The following is an 18,652-nucleotide window of genomic DNA, read 5'->3' on the forward strand; positions in this document are numbered from 1 at the left end:
TTTGTTCTCCCGGTGGTTCGTGTTCCGTCCACTTGGCTTCGGCTTCCGTCATGGGGGCACTCCGGTGATCACGTGACGTCGCCGCCACAGCTCAATCGCCTATTAAAAAAGTGCTGTAGATGAAACAAAAGATTTGTACTTCAACACTAAGCAATTATGAATATTAAAGGACGCGTCCGTAATCTACGTAGCGGGTGGCAACCGTAGCTTCCGTGGGCGATTGAAGAGCGGCAACTTCCTGGGTCACGTGATACGGAAAGAACGTCTCGAAGAAGTGCAAAATGGAACATTCTGGGAGGCCGCCAAATTACAATTTCAATCTATTCATGTGTGGGTCCACGTGATGCGTACAGCCAATCACACATATGGACAAATTAAGTCTTCAATAAGGTCGACATTCATGTTGTGGGATGTGGAAGGGAGCCAGAGTATCTAGAGATAACACACAAAAATTCAAACGACGAACCTCTGATGTGTGGGCCATTTGTGTTGCCAATTTAAAATGACGTGAAGTCACATCAAAACTTTATTTAAAAAATGTAAAATACATCATACAAATTGTCATTTAAAAAAAAAAAAATCTGAATGAAGCTTGTGATATCGGAAACAAATACTGAGGATTCCTTGAAATGCTGATTACATTACAGTGCTGTCAAGGTATTAATCTGCACTCCCAAATGGACGGCGTGATAAAAACCACCGCTCACTCTGGAGAGAAATTTGCCGAGATGACTTTGGCTCATTGTGTAAATGATATCTGAAAAGGCCTTTGCTGTTAACCACCAGTTGTTTTTGTTTTGGTGTTGGTCTTGTGAAGAATAAATTGACACAAAGCTCGTGCAAAGACAAACTTGCTACATTTTTAAAACAAATCAACAGTTCAGGTGGTGGAAAGGGTGCGGTCTGCGTCAGACTTCAGCTTCCTTTGCGACATCTATTTTAGCTAATGTCTGCTTTTGAGCTAGATGACCACAAAAAAAAAAGAAAAAGGTGGTGTGGCACATGTGACACTGAAGTTAAATTACTCGTAGTGAAAGAAAATGTAAACATTTCTCCTGCGGCGTGCAGTTTCTTCCACTTAATTGTGCGGCTCTTGCCTCATCCCTATGAAAATATTTCTCACAATATAAACAGTTTGTCTGAACGTAAGTCCGCACATGTCCTTTGCATGTTCCACGTACGTTGGCACTGAGGCACGTGTGCACGTCGCGACTTGCGGCTATCAATCGTCGACGAAGGTCAGCCGTCCCGGTCCTTCGTTCTTCCTCCACCGTCTGTACCGCTTCATCTTTGGATCGGTGGCCATTTTCACCTTCATCTCCTCTTCCTGTTCCGCTCTGTACAGCTGGAGGAGGCACAAGAGGAATGTTGACACTCGACGGTTTCACGATTCAATTTGAGTAACACAACAAACCTCGTAATTTTCTTTGATCCAGAGTTGTTTTTCCAGGAAGGATTGCTTGGTGATCTCATCCAGGCTGTCAAATTGAGACTGGGAGATCTTCATGTGCCTCCTGAGTTTTTCAAGAAAGGAGACACACGGGTATAAAAAGAGAAGGTGACGGGTCTGGCTCATCTACAGAACATCGGTATCGCCCTTCCGCGGAGAGCTGACCTGATGATGTAAAGCTTCTCCCGGTCGCCGTACTCCTCCCTGCAGATGGTGAAGTGGTACACCCAGGAGACGTACCAGGCGACGTAGTTGACGAGGTAGCAGGGGAACAACACAATCTGACACAGCAGGATGTCGGACAGGTTGGGTTTCTGGTAGCCACCTTTGATGTCGATCTTGGTTTTGATGATGTCACGGATCACCTCCTCCTCCTGCTCCCGGATCTCCTCTTTGGAGCGCCGGTTCTTGCCCTTCTCCTTGGTGCGGTTCAGGAGGCCCTGCTCCTTGGCGATCAGCGTGGCCTGGATCCGATACTTGGGGACATTCGCCAGGCAGTTAATGGCCTCGTTGTAGCTACTGTGCCAACTGTAATACTGGAGACGGACGGCCGAGAAGGACGGAGAGTTTTGTCAGCTTGCGGGTCTCACCGGAGGGCCGGTTTATGTAATTCCATCGTTTACCTGGAAAATGGAAATGGCACATATGGTCACGAGGATCACGATCCTGACGTCCACTTTGGGAGTGAGCTGTCGGCGGTAGTAGGTGTAGTAGTGCTGGTAGTACTCCTCGGGGTGGTCCAGCATGTAGTCGTAGTCCCTTCGTGTGTCCTCATCCTGCACACAATTTGGGCAGAGTCGGTTACTGTAAACGGCAAGAACTGAAATGAACTTTCATGCGCGCGAGATCACCAAACGCCACAGCAAACCACGTGACAATCGTCTATTTTCTCATTAGTCAGAAGACTGTGAACGGGAAGTAGGTTTGCCGATAAAGTAGAGCAGCACAAAAAAAATTAAAACTGGTATTTGTTCATAATTGTTATAATTACTTTGATAATAGAACAGAAAATAGTCCCGCGTCGGTAAAATGGCAACTGCTTCGTCCGTAGTGTCTCTAATGTAGCGCGGACGCATATTTACGACGCTTCAAAGTCACTTTTTGTTACAACAAAACCTTTGTTGGCCAATTTAGAAGAATTTAAGGCGACATCAAAATACAAATAAAAACAAAGGGAAGAAGGCCATCCAATTCCCGTCGTTTTATTTTTGCCTACTAACATAAAACGGCGTGCTGTATTAGCAGACTAGCATTTTACTTTGAAGGGAAATGTATTTTAAATAGCGTGCGTGCAGTAGTGTCACGTTCAGGTTCCAGCTGGACTGGTCTGCCCATGTGGCACTTTTCCACTGGGCAGGCACTGAACTGAACCCAGGTCGATCTTGCTGATCCTGAAGGTTGTGTTTGCCGAAGGAACACACATCTCGGGACAACTTCCTGTTGACTTCGAGATTACATTTTTGACGCCACTCATCTTTGTCTTTCGTTGCAAATTATACGCGATCATCTTCCTGCTTTGAATGTATTCAAAACAAATCACAGCTGCTTACAGTCGCTAGGGAACTATTGGAAACGTGACGACAACCTAACGCTAAATATCTCAAAGGTTCATCGCGCGGCTTTCTTACGCTCACTTTGCGACGATAAGCAGCCAACTTGTACAGCAACAAGATCGAGTACAAATAAACGCCAACGACTGCCAGCCAAAACAGAGCGTTGCTACTTTGCACATTTGTGAGCCGGCATTCGGGGAGCCTGTATTATTTCGACCGCTGAAACGACGCGACTGAACATGTGTTGGCCAAGTAACGGCGGAACTGAGCCCAACCTTTAGAGTCTCGTACGCCGTGGCAACGAGCAGGAACTTTTGCTGGGCTGACTCCGCACTCTCTCCCTCCGACCCCGGATCTCCAGGTCTGAACCGGTCAGGGTGGTAGCGGCGAGCCAACTGCCGGTAAGCCCGAGCGATCTCCGCTTTGGAGGCCTCCCGAGTGACCCCGAGCACGTCATAGCAGACCTCGGTGCCGCAGTAAAGACCCTCCACCAGCGCCCTGGCCACCGGTAGCGACGACGTGAGCACCAGTAGGGAGGAGAGCCACCACCAGGACCGCACCGCGGACCCACCTCCACCTCCACGGCAGACTTCCGCGAGCGCAGCCATCTCCACGACTACCGGTGCCTGTCAAGGCACGATCCCTGGGTCCAGCGCGTTTTTTTGTGGTGCGCATGCGCAACGGATCGGCCATCTTTAAGAGGAAACAACGGAAAGTAAGATAGCACAAAATATATAGCAGATGCGTAAGAACCATTTACCGAACGGTACCAAGACGTACTGTACTGTAGTTGTCTTTATGCTGTACTGCCACACAATCATAGGACAGCGTTGCAAAGAACTGCGAAGTCGCAAAAAGAAAACAACTGTGGACAATAAACTATAAAGTTAATGGCGTCGAGTAACATTTGTGAAGTCCTCAGCCTTCACACAACTCGCCTGTATTGTTTAGGTTCACGTCAGCATATTTCTTTTTGCTTTCCCTCGGTCGATCCATCCATCCATCCATCCATCCATCCATCCATCCATCCAAGTTTGCTCCGCTGTCGTTCTCCGTCTATTCAAATATTGCAAAATCGGTTTCTCGCCTGTAGGCGGCAATGTTTTCAGAGTCTTGCATGGGTAAAGGCGCTAGTTTTCTCATCAGACTGTTTTAAGTTATTGTCGTTTTTTTTGCTACAAGTCTAATAAATCCATTGATAAAATGATTTGCACATGTGAGACATGTGCAAATGGTGGTGTGTGAGACACCACAATAAAGTCCTAACTACTAAAGTTCAGCTCAAAACCCAATCTCTAAAAAAAAAAGTCAATCATGAGAACTTTTCCGGGTTAAATGGTCGACCTACTGGAATGTTGCTGGGAGGACTTTGTCTTGCCGATGATGAATAAAGTATTTTTTTAGCACGCAATTGTTGCCTGGGTACGGTGAATTGGTTGGTGAGATATACACCGGCTCGTTCTTATTTCTCACATACCATCAAAGATCAGCACTTTGTTCAACTGGTCTCATGCTCACCATTCGAAATGCCTCCTGAAAATTGGCCTTGGCCTTGTTGAACTTGTTGAAACCGCTTTGAGTTTTTATGCCACAGCATCCTTGGAAGAATCCTCAGTTAGCACAAAATCCAACACAAGTTCAACAATATGAGCGGAACTATTTTGCCTGTCAATCTAACTTATTAAAGTCTGCTCTACAAACGGAAAATGTGCAAAAGCATCGCAGTCAACTATTCGGCACGTCCATTTTTAATGAGTGTGTCAAATGATTTTTGCGTGTGGGTGCGCGGGGGCGGGTATGCACTTTTGGGCTTTTTTTTTTTCGTGTTTCACTGATTTGATATCTCTTGTCCGCATCCCAACACTAAGCAGGGCTTCCCACGTTTCGCATTGCGCGGCGCCACTAAATTTAGAGCCGCGGCTCAGAATCGACTCGCATACAAAGTAAAAATAGCAAGGAGGGAGACTTGCTTTGCACGCAGTTAAAACCCCGCGCAGACTTCGTCTGGGCTCCTTTCAGCTGACAGCAAAAGAGACCGAGACTGACTGACTGAAGACCAGCATGTGGCCTACAGGCCCTGAACGACTATAGCGACAGACCCACACCTTGGACCTTTACGGAGAGTTGCGTTGGCTAACGCGAGGTTTGTAGACAAACCCCAAAAGGGAAACCCTCGGTCTGGACAAAAGACATCAGGTAAGTCAGAAGTCTGCTGTCGTTGTTGCCCCCTCCCAAGTTTGCAGTTAGTGCGGGTTATTTTATACGGTATGCGACGCTAGTGCAAATAAGACATCAACGTTTTCCTATCAAAATAAATAAAACGTGGATGTCGGACAAAATAAGCTTGTATCATTTGCTGGTGTATGACTCGTTTTCCTTCCAGCAGTTTGTTTTTGGCCTGCTATGATCATTTACAAAAAAAATGAATAAATAACCAAGCAGCACACAGAGGCGATATCGTGATACCACACACACGATTCGGAGCTAACTGCAAGCGTATACCGAGCCGCATCGTTTGTCGTGGGCTGCCCAAAGCCAAGCCAACAACTTCCCTGACGCTTCCGAAAATCTGCACCAAAAATGTCAAATTCTCATCTGGAATAAATGATTAGCTATTGTAAGCAAGATCAAAACATGGGAACCTATTTATAAGGCGTGACCGCATGGTCCTAACATACCGAGGTGGCCGTAGCTGCATTTTCGAGCGTTTTCAGTGGGGTGACCTCAGAACAGCGGGATGATCATTCCCTAATTTTAGATAATGGTTATTGCATTGGGTCAGCTTCTCGTCTCGCCGGAGACACCGTTGAGCCCTGAGGCTCATCCTGCTGCCAGCCAAGGATCAAAGGCTGCGCTCTTTCATTTACACCCTCACTAACATGTCTCCAATTCTCAATCGCGGTCTTCCAAATACTTATTTGCCGTTTTTTTTCCCTGACGTGTGATAATTTAGTCGAGTTCAGAGACACGAATGACATTTTTTTTTTCTTACTTCATCAAGTGCATGTACCGCCCATTCCTCTATCAACACGAGCAAAATTGCTAATAAGATAAACATTCATTCATTCATTCATCTTCCGTACCGCTTGATCCTCACTAGGGTCGCGGGGGGTGCTGGAGCCCATCCCAGCCGTCTCCGGGCAGTAGGCGGGGGACACCCTGAATCGGTTGCCAGCCAATCGCAGGGCACACAGAAACAAACAACCATTCGCACTCACACTCACACCTAGGGACAATTTAGAGTGTTCAATCAGCCTGCCACGCATGTTTTTGGAATGTGGGAGGAAACCGGAGCACCCGGAGAAAACCCACGCAGGCCCGGGGAGAACATGCAAACTCCACACAGGGAGGCCGGAGCTGGAATCGAACCCGGTACCTCTGCACTGTGAAGCCGACGTGCTAACCACTTGGCTACCGGGCCGCCCAATAAGATAAACATCTAGATGGAAAACAAAATGAGGTCACCGGTGTGCATTTCTCTTTCGTGTTTGTCTGTGCCAAGCAAAGCGCGATATAAAATATCTAATATCAAATCTTTACGTCATTCCAACGCTAAGCTAGGAAAGCATCTCAAGTGGTGCTTTCTTGCTGTTTGTTGATATCAGTTGCTTGTGACAACCGTGGGTGTGCGGGTGTGCGCGGGTGTGTGCGGGTGAGAGAGATGAGATCTCATGTCATAGTTCGCCAAGTCATACATCAATGTGCAATCAAATACTTGACCCTGACACTTAATATTCAACCATGTGGTAATAAACTGTCTCTGCAGTGAGGGGACGGGGGCGCGGGGGGGTGTTTACTCGATTTTCGGCTGCATGTGCGCAACTAAAACATATCATTTCCTTTCAAGGGAAAATATCTCCGGTAGATCAATCCCGTCTTGAAGCGATTTGTAACGACAGCGCAAATGATTGCTTCTGGATCGATGAGCGTTCGATCAGACGGAGCGTTGACAAGAATTTCTTTTTTGGACGCAGGATGTTGTCGAAGAAAGGCGAGCAGAGGTCGTTCGGCAACGGGCGCCTCCGAGACCAATGGGAGAAGAGAGCGCAGACCATCGCCGAGCAGTGCGAGCAAGAAGGCCGGCTCAGGGAGAAAAGTTCCCTCAAATTGTGAGCCGCGTCACGAAACGAGCGGAATTACAAACGCGCTTGACGCACACAGCAAAAAAAAAAAAAAATTTTTCTTTACCCGCAGGCTTTACTCCAAGTGGAACTATCACTGGGCTCTGGCGGCCAACGGGGACACGAGCAAGGGCCAAACGTCCGACTTCCACGGGGTCGCGTCGGAGGAAGGGGAAAAAAACAAGCCCAAAATCAAATTCAAAATCGTACCTCCCCCACCTCCCCCACCCAAAAATAAAGCGCCGGCCCGTCCTCCGGCGAGAGCGCCGCCCCAACCTCTCCTACTGAAGCGGAAAGTCCAAGTGGACGTCTTCCGCTTGCACTGGAAAGACTCCTGGATGAGTCTGAAAGCACCAAAGTATCTTTTTCTGAAAGCCGACGAGGCAAAAAACAAAATTCGAGGATTTACGAGGATTGATGTGGTCATCAGAGACGACAAGTACAAACCCGCCCAATGGGCATCGCGCCCCGAGTGCACGTCCGCTCTCGACTGGAGACCATCCTGGAAGCAGGTAAACGGAGGAAACTCTTTTGGGGTTTTCGTCTGTGAAGATGACATCTAAAAAAAAAACTTTGGAATACAATTTGATGACATAAGAGTTGTGTAACGGCTATTCCATCACAAAAGCAAGCTTCAGCTTCCGTCGCTGTGTTACAGGTCAAGGTCGCGACCCCGTCGGCGCGTTCGGGCCGCAAACAATTCCAACGGGATATTTTGTTGGACAGAGATGCCGTCCCCAAGCCCGAAATCCAAATCTATCAACTCCCCGTCTGGGCCGGCACCTGGAAAATTATGAACTTTGCCTTCAGACAAGAGAAGCAAAAGTGGGATGGCGGGTGGCCCGCTTTCCAACGACCTTTCCCCGACAAGGTCGACGACGCGCGGAAACTGCCGGAGCAGGTTTGGGCCGCAGCGACTTTCCCTTGATGACGCGGAATTGCCAAATGATTTCCACGCACGCCGTGCGACTTGTGTCTCACATAGGAGGCGCCTCCGGGGTGGGGGGAATCGTGGAGGCTTTCAAAAGCGAGCGTTGGAGCCCGAGACCGCTCGTGGTTGGAGCTCACCTTGGAAAGGGCGGAGATAAATCAGGTGCTGCTGCCCGGGTGGAACGCGTCCTGGACGATCGCCGCCGCTGCCCGGGAGGAAGGAGAAGAAGAAGATCATGAAAAGATTTGGAGCTCCTGTTGGCCTTTCGGGCTGCAGCTGAGGTGGCTCGTCGTCGTCATCGTCGTCGTATGCTAAGCCGACGTCGGCACATTTCGGTCGTGAAATCAAGTCGCTCGGCGTTTCCGTTTAAGCCAGCAGGGGGCGAACGGTGCCAGATCTATTTCTGCTTGAATTCTACGCGCCCACCAAATTCCTTCTGGTCGATGTCGACGGTTTGGCCTCTGGGCAGCATTGTAAATTTCAGGATGACAAAAATAAACTTTGATCGTAACGTTAGCTTACCCCATCCGCTGGTCCTCGCTGGCCGCTGTAGTCCACATCTCATCTTGATTCCAAAAGGACCGACCGACGGGCCGACGTCGCTTGCTCTTTTTGAACGTATGAAAGCCTGCGGTGCTGAGTTGCGGGATATTGTGTCCACCAGGTGGCGCATGTCTTCACTCCAATCCCATCAAAGGCACGCCGACTTGATGACCAGGAGGCGGAAGATTCTCAACTGGTTCCTCACCTCAGAACTTCACCGTGCCAGTGTGGATCCCGCTGAGTGGCGGGATTCTTGGAGGACTCGGGAAAGAGGGAACCCAGCAGAAGAGGACAATGCCGCCGAGGTTTCTGAATTACTTACGGACACCGAGGAAGAGGAGGATGAAGGGGTGCGTGATGATGAAGGCAGCGAAGACGATAAAGAGGAAGATGAAGGCGTGGATGAGGAAGAGGAAGCGGAGGACGCCCAGCTTGAAGACAACCGAGAGCACGTCGAGCCAAAGATGGAAACTCCCAACGGGGAACTTGTTGAAATTGAGCCCGAGGAGGACGATCCAGAAGATGAAGATGAAGAAAAGCAGGAATCGGATGAGGACGACCAAGAGCTCGAAGAAGATGTCGAAACGCGCGAGATGAAACTGCTCAATAATCACATGGACCTTCGCAATCGGGAGGAGGATGAAGATGGAGACAGCGGCGTGACCGACGACGAAAAGGAGGAGCGAGGAAACGCCGTCCGCGAAGCGCGAGAGTACGAGAACGTCTCACTGCAGCTCAAAGAGATCTTCAGGATGATGACAAACAAAAGGGAGAAGGACCAGGAGGAAACGGATGAAGGGAAAGACCGAGCAGCCGCTAAAAGGCGGGACGGGCGAAGGTGGACCGACCTGGAAGATGGAGACCAGGCGGCTTACCTTCAGGAGGAGGAGGAAGGACGAGAGCAAGGGGGAGAAGATCAGATCGAGGAGGAAGAGGAGAACCGCTGGGGCGGGGTCGAGGACGAGGAGGGTCTGGGGGAGAAAGATCTCACAAGACATATCGAGGAGAGATCTCTCGGCCAAGACCAAAGAGCCGAGGAGGTCACGGCACTCAACAAGGAAGACGACGCCAACCGAGAGCAGCAAAACAAATCCGGGAAGTCCATCGGACGCAAAGCCAAGGCGCCGCTTCACCTGCGCTTCCACAAAGCCAACGCCGCCTTGTCCTCGTGGACGCGCTCCTGGATGGTGGCGGTGGCTCACAGGAGAAGCGACGGAGAGGACGAAGCCGAGCGCGCCCGTGGAGGTCACGAGGAGCTGAAGGCATGGCGGGAATCCTGGAGGATGCGCTACCGGGGAAAGCCGCGCGAGGATGAAGAGGCGTCGTTCTCCGCAGTGCACCGGCGAGTCAAAGGACTCGTGGACCGAGACCACCGCCTGCTGGAGACAAAATGGACTCTCAGCTGGAAGATGACCAACAGGCGTGAAGACGCAAAATGAGCAGCATGAAAATGGAAGAGAAAAAAAAAATAATCATCATCCCGAATGCTTTCATACTGTACGTGTCGATCAGGGCTTTTTTTTTTTTGGTTTGTCGGTTTTGAAAAGTTTGTGAAAGTTTGTGAAAGCTTGTGAAAGGCGCTTAAGTCGGTCGAGAAAGCAATGACGGGTGGAACCTCGAGGGACAGAAGGAATCTCGCTTCCTTTGCATCACGTTAGCCTCGTGAGTTTGATTCCAGCCGTCACGCCTGCCACCTCGTCGTCAGGCTGCAGTTTCTTGAGGAGCGCCGTTTTTATATCGCACAAAACGTCTCATAGCAGAGGCATTTTGTGGGGAAGAAGAGAAGATGAAACGACGACGCGCGTCGTCAGAGTTGTACATTTGCAAAATAACGTCTGAATGCGCTCGCGACAGATTTGTACATGTGTACAGGGATGACTAAATATTCAATGAGCTACGTCTGGTTGGATTTGTAAATAAAACGCTCAAACTGTGTCCTCTCGCTGGATTACGCGTAACGGTCCTCAACCTGCTCTCTGCCTCGCCACGCCCACTTTTAGCATCTTGCTCGCTGATTGCTTGGCCCCTCAACCGTTTCTCTTCTCGCGACATTCTTCAAATTCCCAGAATAGTTTGTGACCGACACAAAAGAGAAGACGCATGTTGCAGGGACACTTTCTGCCCACCAGATGGGAGCATGCATACGGTGCAGCAACTCACACGTGCTGCCGATTGACCCCCCCACATTCTCCACCCCCGCGACCCCTCTTTGTCTTCACAATGTCAACAATATAGGATAGAGTTGAATGACATTTAATATGAATTAATGATTTATGCAAAATAGATCAACGCCCCCATATCACAGATTATTTGACTGCAATGAACATAATCGCCACAAGAGGACGCCAGAACGACTCTGACGCAGGTTGGCACATTGATTAGTTCCCAAAACAAGCTGATACTTGGAATAATAAAATCCGGGGGCGGGGGGGGGGGTTACTTATAAAGTTATAAAGATGGCAATGCTCAGTTTTGACTGAGAATGACTGAAATGTAATTCAATAACAATGTCGTTTTTCTGGCAATAAACCTATTGATTAATGTATTCCGAAAGGTCGCAAAGTGAAAGCACTTTTTAATCACTTATAAATTTGAATATTTCGATACAGAAGCACTCAATGAATAATATTATCCGTATTATTCTGCTATTATTTTGGATCCCATTAGATTGCGTTCGTGTACAACACAAACATTAAAGTTGCGACTTTGTTCAATTTAATATTGCGACTAAATGGTACATTTTTATGAGTGGATGAATTTGTTATGTTCAATATATGCCACTGATTATTTATATCCTAATATTCCGAACACCATTTCCGGGAATTATTTCATATATTCGATTCACGTCTCGAGTTTAATTAGTGCGCGCGTGAAAATTAGCTGTGTTGATTGAAGTGTTTTTTTTTTCTCCAAAATTAAACGTTGATTTGTCCAATTGCCATTAAGATTAATGACTAGCAATACAAACGTGGCAGGGAGAAAAAGCAGAACAAAAAACGTCAGCGCGTGAGTCACTTGATGGTCGGAGAGCGAGGAGTTGGTTGGTGTGTTTGCGTCCGCGCGCGCGCGCGCGTGGATGCGCGCGCGCGCGCCGACTGACTCACTCTGTCTGCTCGCAGATGCTTCGACATCGCTCTGCCTTCTTCTGTGTGAGTATCCACGATTTTTATCCTCCATATCCATAAGCCGACTTGCTGTTTTGCATGCGTGAGTTTCAGAGTAGACGTCGTTGGTTGATCTGGGCGAGGATCAGGCATGCTCGGATGGGGGGGGGGGGCGCTGATTCTTTAAGTTGATGGCAGGAGGGAAAACTTGAGCAGCTCTGGCATGTGTTTATTTCTCCGGACTTAGGCTCCGATGCGGATGGGACACGACTTGCGTGCCGTTTTTTGGGGGGGTGGGGGGCGGGGGGGGTCCGTGACCTTCTGTGCAGTGATCTGGAAGCAGAAAGACGATTCATGAGCCCATGCATAGGTCAGGCCGGGGTCGCAACCAAAAGTAACCTAATATTGTCAGATTAAGATTAGGGCGATCCTCCTACTCAATGATGCAATACTTTCTGCAGTGTCATTAAAGTTTTGATATTAAAACCATTTTTGACTTTTATAAGGCTTTTGTCGTTCATCATTAAAACAGTAAAACAGTAAAACTGTAAAACAGTGCGCTGGTCTTTAAGTTGGACAGGCAAAGCAATCAGAATTGCAATCACTCTTTTGGGATCGGAGCTGGTGAGTCTTACTGCTGTCATCAGATAATTGAAGCCATGACATGACTAACAGTCGTTGCCGGGGCAAGATCTTATCATTTTTTGTTTTTGCGGGGGAGGGGGGGGGTGACTTTAGCATACAGTGATCAAGTGGAGTGAAGTCGTGTGTGTGTGCGCCTCACAATCATGATGCTCAGTGTCCGAAAGTTGCCTCTGGTCTCTGTGAGCACGTTGGCAGGTTAGCCTGGTGCTTGAAGAGTCGCTTTTCTCCGGGCTTCCTCGCGCGAACCCAAAATAACGTCCACGGTTAGTTGACTGCAAAGGAAAAAATAAATTTAAAAAAGTCGATCTCAGTCATTTTAACATTAACGTCATCCTTTGTTTTTGACAGGTGATCGGATAAATGATCATTCAGTCCTCCCATATGGGGCCACTCAATGTGACTGAAATGCCCCAAGCTATTCTGTTGACCAAAATCGGGGGGGCTGTGAGAATTCCCCCCCCCCCACACCCTTCATAGGTCCCTAATAGCGTCTGAACCCTGGTGCATTGCGGCCGTTGCACCGCTCCGCCAGTGGTTTGGGCTTGTTTGCGTATTTCAGACCGCGCCGCATTAGCATAGTAGCCGCCTAGCTAACATACAAAAAACACAAAAAAACTTGCACTGTGGGGTTGAAGTGTTGCTGCTTTTCTTGACTTCGACTGCATTTTCATGACACGATTTGTGTTTGTTGCACCAGGCGTCAACTGGCCGGTAGCAGTACGGCGATCAACCGTCGCACGATATGACATCATGCTCTCACAGCAGTAGAAATTGACCAAGGGCTCCTGTGGCGGCCCCCCCCCCCCCCAGGAGTTTTTGTAAGTAATGTATGAATTGACTGGCTTTTTTTTTTTTTCATGGTGGATTTGGTGGATCGCTGTCAGGTCACGCATAAATTGAGATAACTGCTTAAGCCTAAATTCACTCATTTCATAAAGGCTCCTCACTGCGTCACTAGTACTCACCCAGTAGAGTTCAGTTTTGAGTCTTGTCCTTGAGTTCTTGTCTTGGTCCCCCTGCTTTGCAGCGACCACCTTATCTTATCTCTATTCCGACTCTAAAAGAAAAAAAAAATAGATGAGCGAGAGACTTGACCTCAACACAGAGGACGGTTTGAGTTCCTCCCTTGTCAGTGACCTTCTGTCCACGCAAATGTAGGGGGGATGAAAAATTCCCGCATATTTGGATTTATTGTCACGTATCCTTTTTTTTAAGCCGGTAACTTTTTGCTCTCTGTCTCGTTTGTACTTGCGGATCAGCTGGTTCCCCTGCCGGGACTGGGATTGGCCATTCATTCTCTTTGTGGGCCCTCGGTCTTGTTGGTCATCCTCCGCCCACTGACGTCAGAGGAACATTTCAATCTCTCGTGTTATTGAGGTTAATCTGATTATGAAGATTAGCTCCAAGAAAATTCCTCATCAATGACAGCCAAGATGGAGACTCCTTTCTACCATGACGACTCCCCCGCCATCCACAGCTTCGGACAGTTTCCGGAATACGAGCGTTACGCCGGGAACAAGATGCTGATGTGTAAGAAGGCCGTGTCGGTGGCGGTGGCGAGCCATCATTTCGGCGGCGGCGGGGGAGGCGTGGCGGGAGCCAGAGGTACGAACCCCAACAACCTCGGACTGGGCCACGGCGGCTCCCTGGCGACGCCGTCGGCATCCTCGGCTGACATGAACATGCTGAAGCTGGCCTCCCCCGACCTGGAGCATCTGATCATCCAGTCCAACCAGGGATTGGTCGCCGGCGGCCCCCCGTCCAACCCGTTCATCTATCGCAACCAGGCCACCAACGAGCAAGAGGGCTTCGCCGACGGCTTCGTCAAAGCGCTCGCCGACCTTCACAAGCAGAACCAGCTGGTGGGAGGCCACCTGTCGCCGTCGTCCTCCTCCAACGTCTCCCTCCAAGCGTCCTACCAGAGGAACTTGATGTCCGCCGGCGAGGCGCCCATCTACACCAACCTCGGCAGCTACAACCAGGGACAGCCGGCGTATTCCGCGGCCCCCATGACCTACGGCGGCGCCGCCGGTCACAACGCCGTGGGCGGAGCCCCTCAGCCGCACGCCAGAAGTCTGGATGCCCCTCAGACTGTTCCCGAAGTCCCCCACCTCGCCGGAGACCCGACGTCGCCTCCTTCCCTCTCCCCCATCGACCTGGAGACGCAAGAGAGGATCAAAGCCGAGCGCAAGAAGCTGCGCAACCGCATCGCCGCCTCCAAATGCCGCAAGCGCAAACTGGAGCGAATCTCCCGGCTGGAGGAGAAGGTGAAGATCCTGAAGAGTCAGAACTCGGACCTGGCCTCCACCGCTTCCATGCTGCGGGAGCAGGTCTCTCAGCTCAAACAGAAGGTCATGAGTCACGTCACCAACGGCTGCCAGATCGCCGTCGGCTCTCCCGGAAAATCGGGAGCGAGGGCCTGCGGCGCCAGCGGCGAGGACTCCGGCTGCTGAGGGACGCAGATAAAACAAACGCTTTGGAACATTTCATCGGCGAAAATGGGAGGGGTGGGGGTGGGGGGGGGTCAGTTAAGGCCCGGTGTCAACAAAGAGGTGGTCCGATGACATCGGGCCTGAGACGCTCATCAAACGCCGCCGAGCGCAAAAGGGCTTCTTCTCTTCGGAGCGTACGCACGCCGTGAAGAACGCTCAATGGGACGCTTCTCTGCCATTTGACGGGATTTCAAGAGACTCTTCTGCAGGATTTGACACGACTCTGAAACACTTTAAACAGCCCAACTCTTATTTATTTATTATTATTATTATTATTATTATGACTATTTTGTAATTATGATCTCGTCACGCTTTAAGTGTAACGTCTTTCTCCCCAAAAAAAAAAAAAATCTTTGGAACCGTTTTGCAATAATTCAATCGAGCGGCGTGAGGTCGCACGTGTGAGTATGAAGACTTGATTCCTGAATTCCGGAGCGACTCGCTTCATTCCTGAATTCCGGAGCAACTCGCTCAAACGCTTTTTGGACGACACTGTTGCCGTACTTCGGAATTTATCGCTTGAAAACGTGGACTGAAAAAAGACGTTGACGGGATTGGCTATTCTGTTTCGTTACCGTGTTTGCTTTGTGTGTGCGTGTTTTATATCTTTGTTTTATTTTTATTTTTTTTTTTCACATTACGTGTATACGAAAGCCGACTCTGCTTCAAAGTCCAATTTTCAAATGTACATTTTGGGATCATTTACGTGTTTTGCTGCTCAAAGTTGAAAAACGTTTCTTGCCACTCCGTGTCAAAAAATAAAGTCTGACGATCCGTCGCCACTTTTTGTCTTTCGCTCTGGTGGGGGTCGTTCCCTGCTTTTCAATATCGCTCCGGTTTTGCTTTTGAAACGAATATGCACTTTTTCATTCACGATCTTTCAAATACATATCTTGGTAATTTCAGCAACTTTGTCCAAAAATGCTTCTAAACGACTCAAATCAGCCACGGAATATGGATGACAGTCATTTGATTGCGTTTGGCGGTGATGGGGGGGGGCACGCCATGAGAAATTGCGGCCCACGCGGCCATTAGAAAGCCTGACGGCGCATGAAGAGCTCCGCCGGTTGCTATGATGCGTTCGCTGGAGGGGCCGCCCGCCCGCCTGCCAGCTCATCGTCGACAAGGTGAGCCGAGTGGTCCGAGATGGCTCCCCGCTTTGTTGTTTGTCCTCCTTTTACTCTACAAGTTGTCCGGCTCTGATTCATTCGGGGGGGCGGGGGGTTGGCTACGTCACTTTAGCCTGCTCATGTGTGTTGAAGACTCGAAATCGGGGGACTACGGGGGCCGTTTTGTGGCCCGCCATCCATTTTTCAGCGGCCCGCGACACGACCCAAAAAAAAAAGATAGAAGGCCGATTGTGGGCGTGGCTATAGCAGGTGTGGACTATATATAGCTTCGGAATCACACCTGTTGTTCATCGGAATTTTTTGAAGCGCTGGCAAAAAATGCTTCATTTTAAAATGCCAACGCGTGTTGGCACGTGTGTCGCGTGTCGGTGTCACGCGCAGCGGCCCAAATGCACAACAAAAAGGCCGGGAAGGGATTACAAGTTATTTATATAAGACGCCAGCTTGGAGGTGGTGTTGCCAGAGGGGGGGGGGGGGCTCAGTTGATGCAGCTTGGCGAAGGGGAACTGGTTGAAAGGACAACTCTTCTGAAAAGGGAATTTTCAGATGACGGGAGACCAAGTTGGACCCGTGGATATTCGAAACGGGGGCCGGCCAATTTGTGGTTTGAATCGATTTCCGATTTCACTTTCTTTCCGATTTTGCTTTTTAAACGCCAACTTGATTCGAACGGCCATATTTTTCCGCAAGGCTGGCCGCTGAAAACGAGCGTCGGGCGTAAGAGTGGGTTCCGCTTTTGAAATCATTTCTCCGTTCCATTTTCGAGATGAAAACGTCGGCTGGAGTTTTCCTTCGACGTGTTAATGACATCCTTTCCTGATGATTAGCTATGAGTCAGTGTGACTCAAAAACGAAAGTGCCTTTCAACGGCGATTGACGCGCTTCTGCCTCTGCCTCTGCTGCTGCCGAGTGTCAAGCATCCCTCCAAAAGTAAACAAATCGGGGTTCGAAATGAACTCGACCTGCCGTCGGCTGGAGTTCTCCATCCCGTGGTGGGAACGGACTCTACGTCTGCTGCCGAGTTTCTCGAGTCCTCCGGTGCCTCTGTAGATGCCACCTCGCAGCGTCCTCCACTCCGGTCAGATTGTTTTGGCTTTCTTGCGCTCACGCTTCTCGTCCTTGTTTTGATTTCTTTTGTGACTTTTCAAGTGACTTGAAAACGGGGGCTCGGATGTGTATGCGGGTGACTTTGCGTGGAGAGCAAAAGTTGTTTCTCCGGCCATCTCCAAAACATGGGAGCCCAGCCAAGAATTTCTGTGTCCAACAAATTCGATTGAGATTGTTTTGCACTTTTTCCATATTCTGCTCCAGATGGAGCGACCCACTTACTGAGAGCGAGAGAGCGAGAGAGAGGCTATGTGCCATTTCTGGTGACTAATACCCCCTCCACCCACACCTCAACACACACACACGCACACACACACACACATAGACGCCAGTGCGTAAGCTCAAACAAGCAAACACCAAACTTTGGGGGATTTTGTCCGTACAAATAATTGCATTTTAAAGTTAATACGCGTTGACAGCGAACATGTGTTGCGCGTTAATATGTCGGCAGTTGAAAAGCTTTCAGTTCGACGCCGACTAATTTTTGTTGTCACATCGAACAGCACGAGCCCGTTTTTAAACGGAGAGCTTCCGCAGAGATGGATCATTGTTCAAAGGTATCAGTGTGGGGCGGGGTGGGGTGGGGGGGGCGAAAAGAATTTCCAGCTCATTAAATATGGATCGTGGACCAACGTGAAGACAGTCATCATCAAGCGGAGAAAATATTACGACGACGACACCTCCAAGAACTGGACGTCCCTCCGAAATTGATTTCAAGACCAGAATAAAACAGCCAAGCGGGGAACAGCAATATGAAAGTAACTGCAGAAAATTTGGGCCGCAGAGCCACACACACACACACACACGCACACACACACTTACTTGCCAATCTATTGAACTGAGGACAGAATCCCATGGCAACTTTGGGAGGGAAGGCAACGGGAGCATTATGTAAACGAGATTAATTTCAGGTCCTGGTTTGCTGCTGACCTCAGGTCTTTGCCCTCCTGCACTCTTCCCGAGAGGGAACTCGACATCTTCCTTCAGTCAATCTTTCTGCCACATTAAATATTCATGAGACCTACCTGAGGCGTCACCGAGCCCCCCGCGCCCTCCCGCAACCACTGCCACCGCCCAAAGCTGTGATGTCACGCAGAGGTGAGAGCGGTTATCTTGATGGGCGCTCGTCTCTAGGGGGAAACGATACGACATGGCGCACGTCAGCGAGGATAGACTCGAGTTGTCTGACAGCCGGCGACCGGCAGCGGAGTCGCGTTCACCTCCTTTTTGTCAAAGATGAGAGCGTCTCCATCGGTTTCTCGGAACTTCCGGCGCGCTTGCAATGAGGACCGAGTCGAGTATAACATCGACAGCTCGCCGCCAAATACTGCAAAAGGAAATTGGAGACAAGATGTGACACGAGTGGTACAAAAATGACCAAAGCGGAAAGTGAGGCGGGGTCTTAATTGCACTCTTTCAAAAATTCCACGCAAGTGCGACATGATACGGACGGAAATATCTTTGAAGATGCAACGGGGTCCACTCCAAATAAGAATTGAAAACTCACGCGAGTGCTGACAAAAAAATGAACACACTTGCTATCACGAAGGTCCAAGTTTAAGCGACACTCAATTTC

General features: G+C 49.4%; 3 protein-coding genes across 4 annotated transcripts; 2 read left to right on the forward strand and 1 right to left on the reverse strand.

Annotated features, from left to right (window-relative positions):
- Positions 1-66: 66 nt before the first annotated feature.
- LOC127591218 (dnaJ homolog subfamily C member 25-like) lies at positions 67-3,696 on the reverse strand. Of its 2 annotated transcripts, XM_052051128.1 has the most exons (6): positions 3,279-3,696; positions 2,074-2,226; positions 1,616-1,986; positions 1,415-1,514; positions 1,182-1,345; positions 67-99 (listed from the first exon to the last, which is right to left on the reverse strand). In XM_052051128.1, exons 1-5 carry the CDS (start codon positions 3,609-3,611, stop codon positions 1,223-1,225), a joined length of 1,080 nt encoding a protein of 359 aa, XP_051907088.1. In that variant the 5' UTR covers positions 3,612-3,696; the 3' UTR covers positions 67-99; positions 1,182-1,222. The 2 variants fall into 2 exon arrangements, with proteins under 2 accessions (XP_051907088.1, XP_051907087.1); XM_052051127.1 differs by lacking the exon at positions 67-99 and having other exon boundaries at positions 509-1,345.
- A 1,359-nt stretch (positions 3,697-5,055) lies between these two features.
- LOC127591201 (trichohyalin-like) lies at positions 5,056-10,133 on the forward strand. The gene is made up of 6 exons (XM_052051097.1): positions 5,056-5,199; positions 6,978-7,112; positions 7,198-7,636; positions 7,783-8,025; positions 8,110-8,336; positions 8,720-10,133. Exons 2-6 carry the CDS (start codon positions 6,979-6,981, stop codon positions 10,035-10,037), a joined length of 2,361 nt encoding a protein of 786 aa, XP_051907057.1. The 5' UTR covers positions 5,056-5,199; position 6,978; the 3' UTR covers positions 10,038-10,133.
- A 3,095-nt stretch (positions 10,134-13,228) lies between these two features.
- On the forward strand, positions 13,229-15,621 carry LOC127591219 (transcription factor Jun-like). The gene has a single exon (XM_052051129.1). The coding sequence runs from the start codon at positions 13,769-13,771 to the stop codon at positions 14,798-14,800; it is 1,032 nt and encodes a 343-aa protein (XP_051907089.1). The 5' UTR covers positions 13,229-13,768; the 3' UTR covers positions 14,801-15,621.
- Positions 15,622-18,652: the final 3,031 nt, after the last annotated feature.

Source organism: Hippocampus zosterae, chromosome 18 (genome assembly GCF_025434085.1).
Source record: "Hippocampus zosterae strain Florida chromosome 18, ASM2543408v3, whole genome shotgun sequence".
Taxonomy (NCBI): Eukaryota; Metazoa; Chordata; class Actinopteri; order Syngnathiformes; family Syngnathidae; genus Hippocampus; species Hippocampus zosterae.